Genomic DNA, 3,477 nt, shown 5'->3' on the forward strand with positions numbered 1-3,477 from the left:
CTTGTTTATCTGGAGCCTGGAGTGTGTCACATTCCCTCTCACACTTTAACACTGATACTTAACTGACAGACGAGTCGGCGTCTGCCACACAGAAATACAATTAAAAGTCCAAACCACAGAGCAGCAACAGGAGCTGTGACTGGCTCCGGCCAATACAGAATCAATAATATATTTCAACATGTTTTCACACATTAAACTCATCTCCTCTCACTTCCTGGTTGGATCAGGCCTTTAGCCCCGCCCACCACCTGCTGGCTCCAGGTGGACAGGTGAAAGAGCAGAGAGCATCAAGATGGTGAGAGGAGGAAACATCAGAGAGACTCAGTCAGACCCAGACTCAGAGGACGAGTCTGAGACCAGAACCAGAGACTAGCAGACGGATCAGAACCGTTAGCATAGTTAGCATCTTTTATTTATTTATGTTGTTTGTTAGCTTGTAACTGGCAGTAGCTGACACAGCGTTAGCGGTTGTGCTAATGCTAACTCTCTCTCAGGTGTATTTAGCCCCGCCCCCCGTCCCCACCAGCTGACAGGATTGGTTCCTTGAGTTTGTGACGTATGAAACCCTGAATCTGTTTCTCTGAGACTGTCATTGGTCGAGGGTTAAATTATTGATTAACTGATTATAATTCAACATTATAAAAGTATATAATATCTGTGGCACACTTCAGCCTCCGTACCTGATCATATCTGAATGACGTGTGCTGTGTTTGATCCGTCAGATGAAAATGCTAACCTGGGCACCGCCATGAGGTACGAGGAGATCGGTGAGTATCAGGTCCTGGACGGACTCAGTGTTGTGTCCTCTGGTTTCCTTCCTGCTGTGTCTGAACTCCTTCTGGTTTGTTTGTTTGTTTGTATCCAGTAAACATGTTGTTTACTGAGGACGTGTCTCTTTCCTCCTGCCTGTTTGTCGTCTGTAGAGTTACGCATCTTGCTCCTGTGTGGCAGTGATCTCCTGGAGTCCTTCTGCATCCCTGGCCTGTGGAAGGACAGTGATGTAAGCACACTGTAGCCCCGCCCCCACCCACCCTATAGCCCCGCCCCCTCAGCTCTTACCTCGTCGTAATGATCGACAGGTCATTTCGATGTTGTTTACAAAGAAAAAGAAATCGCTTTCTCACCGTTAGTGGAGGAAACATCTGTTACTGAAGTTAAAGTAGTTTTACCACAGGGATAAATATATGTACATGTATGAAATATACGTACATGTAAAGTAAAAACATATATGTAAAAATTATATATGAAACCAATTAGACACTGGAACCACTTCATATATTGACATATATGTCCAGCCCATACAAACATGTATGTTTATGTATGTATGCTTATATTGTAGACATACAGTCTGTTACATAAATATATATCCATCCCAAAGCCTGTCAGTATATGTTGATATTATATATGTCAATATAAAAGATAGACACTATGTTTAGAATTAGAAAATATATATAAACATTTGCTTTATTAAACTTTAATTTATTAATTAAATATATATTGTTAACATATATGGTCACATGTTGCCGTGGGTATTTCATATGTTATACACATATACATCCTCTGGATATATGAAGAGCTCTCCTTATAGGTGACATATATGGAAACATCACTCTTTATACGAGGACACATATGTCATACACTACATTATCATATTATCAGCAATAATATAAAGGTCGGCCTCAATAACTGAGTGTCATTAAATCTCCATGGTAACGCTGAGCAGAAAGTGAGGAGGTCTGAATCCTTTCTGACGCCACTGTTTAATAATGTGACATTATAATCAATTTATTGATTATATTTCTCATCTAAATCTGCAAAGTAACTAGAGTGATTATAATGTGCAGTAAAAGGTTCAGTATTTTCCTGCAGACTGGAGTCTAGAAGAATAAATGTTCTTAGCTACCGCGCTAACAAGTGAATGCTAACGGTCAGGGTCAAAATCAACGTTTGGGATGTTTGAAACTTTCTCTCTCTGATGGAAGAAGTGAATGTTCCCACCAGTCACTGTAGACTTTCCTAACTCCAGAGTTCCTGCTGTGAGTGAACAAGCTGAGGCGTCGCCCTCACGCTCAGACTCGTGTCGCTCCAGCAGATTCAGACTGAATCAGCAGCGCCGCCTGCTGCTCACGACGTGTGTGACGTTAAGAGTCATCACTCAGGAAACCAGACTCTGTGATTGGCTGGGGAGGACTGCTGTCAGCAAACCCTCCTGAGATGCAGAGCTGAACATGGAAGATCCGGTGTTTCACCGTGAAGACATTTACCTGGTGTCACACCTGCGCTCACCTGATGAGAGACTGCCGCTGTCTGATGAGCCACACTTAAAAAAAGTGTTTGAGTCCAAGTCCAGTCCAGTTCAGTCACTCATGAACTGATGCTTCCATCAGTTCTCAGACTTTAATGAGAAAGATTTCTGGGTTGGAGGATCTGACACAACCTGGCAACCCAGACTCATTAAAGTCTCGTAACACCAGTAAATGATTGATTATCCATTAATTAGTCTGTTAATTACGGCTGATAAACTCTTTATAAATTCAGCTTCGATGTGACTGTGTTATTTGAGTGAAACTTTTATATTTAGTCACAAACTGCTGTGAAGTGGCCGTCAGTCCTTGTCCAGCTGCTGGCAGAGCGTGGACTGAAGCTGCTGCTGCTCTGCTTTCAGATGGAGGTGATCGTGGGCGACTTCGGGATCGTGGTGGTTCCTCGTGACGGCGCCGACACAGAGAGGATCATGAACCACTCCTCCATCCTCCGCAAGTACAAGGTCAGAGCCGAGTCACACTCAACCCTGTGTGAGAGACACACGACCTGTACGCCGTCTGACCTGTGTGTGTGTGTGTGTGTGTGTGTGTGTGTGTGTGTGTGTGTGTTTGTGTGTGTGTGTGTGTGTGTATGTGTGTGTGTTGCTGTTTCAGGACAACATCGTCGTGGTCAAAGACGTGATGAATCACCCGCTGGCCATCGTCAGCTCCACCAAGAGCAGGTGAACCTTGTTACTGACACAGACTCAACACTCACCTGATAATATCATTTTTATTCATGTCGTTCCCATCACTGTGATTCAGCGCACAAAGGTTCATGTCCAGGAAGTGTTTAGCCTAGCTTAGCTCACTGTTAGCTTAGCTCACTGTTAGCTTAGCTCACTGTTAGCTTAGCTCACTGTTAGCCCACTGCAACATGGCTGGACACTCAGTGACCTCACAACGAGACAGAGGGCAGATCACACGAGAGATACTTTATTTATCCCCTAGTTCCTATCATTGTCTTCACACAGTGATATATACAGTACATATATATTTTGTATTTACATAAATGTCCCCCCCCCCCAGACTGGCCCTGCAGCACGGGGACGGTCACGTGGTGGACTACCTGAGTCAGCCCGTCATCGACTACATCCTGCAGAGTCAGCTGTACATCAACGCCTCAGGATAGAGACCAGAAGCTGAACCGCATGAAAACAGGGGGAGTGGGGGG

At 44.3% G+C, this 3,477-nt stretch overlaps 1 protein-coding gene across 1 annotated transcript in view; it reads left to right on the plus strand.

Moving 5' to 3' along the window:
- Positions 1 to 3,469, plus strand: part of nmnat2 (nicotinamide nucleotide adenylyltransferase 2) — a 10,181-nt gene extending 6,712 nt beyond the window's left edge. Inside the window, 5 exon segments of the mRNA XM_023399547.1 lie at positions 672 to 767; positions 924 to 1,000; positions 2,666 to 2,767; positions 2,919 to 2,986; positions 3,333 to 3,469. Coding sequence (XP_023255315.1) covers positions 672 to 767; positions 924 to 1,000; positions 2,666 to 2,767; positions 2,919 to 2,986; positions 3,333 to 3,435 — 446 coding nt within the window. The 3' untranslated portion in view covers positions 3,436 to 3,469.
- Positions 3,470 to 3,477: the final 8 nt, after the last annotated feature.

Source organism: Seriola lalandi, unplaced genomic scaffold, assembly GCF_002814215.2.
Source record: "Seriola lalandi dorsalis isolate HSWRI2012SDOR001 ecotype SW California unplaced genomic scaffold, Sedor1 jcf7180002052044, whole genome shotgun sequence".
NCBI classification, from domain to species: Eukaryota; Metazoa; Chordata; class Actinopteri; order Carangiformes; family Carangidae; genus Seriola; species Seriola lalandi.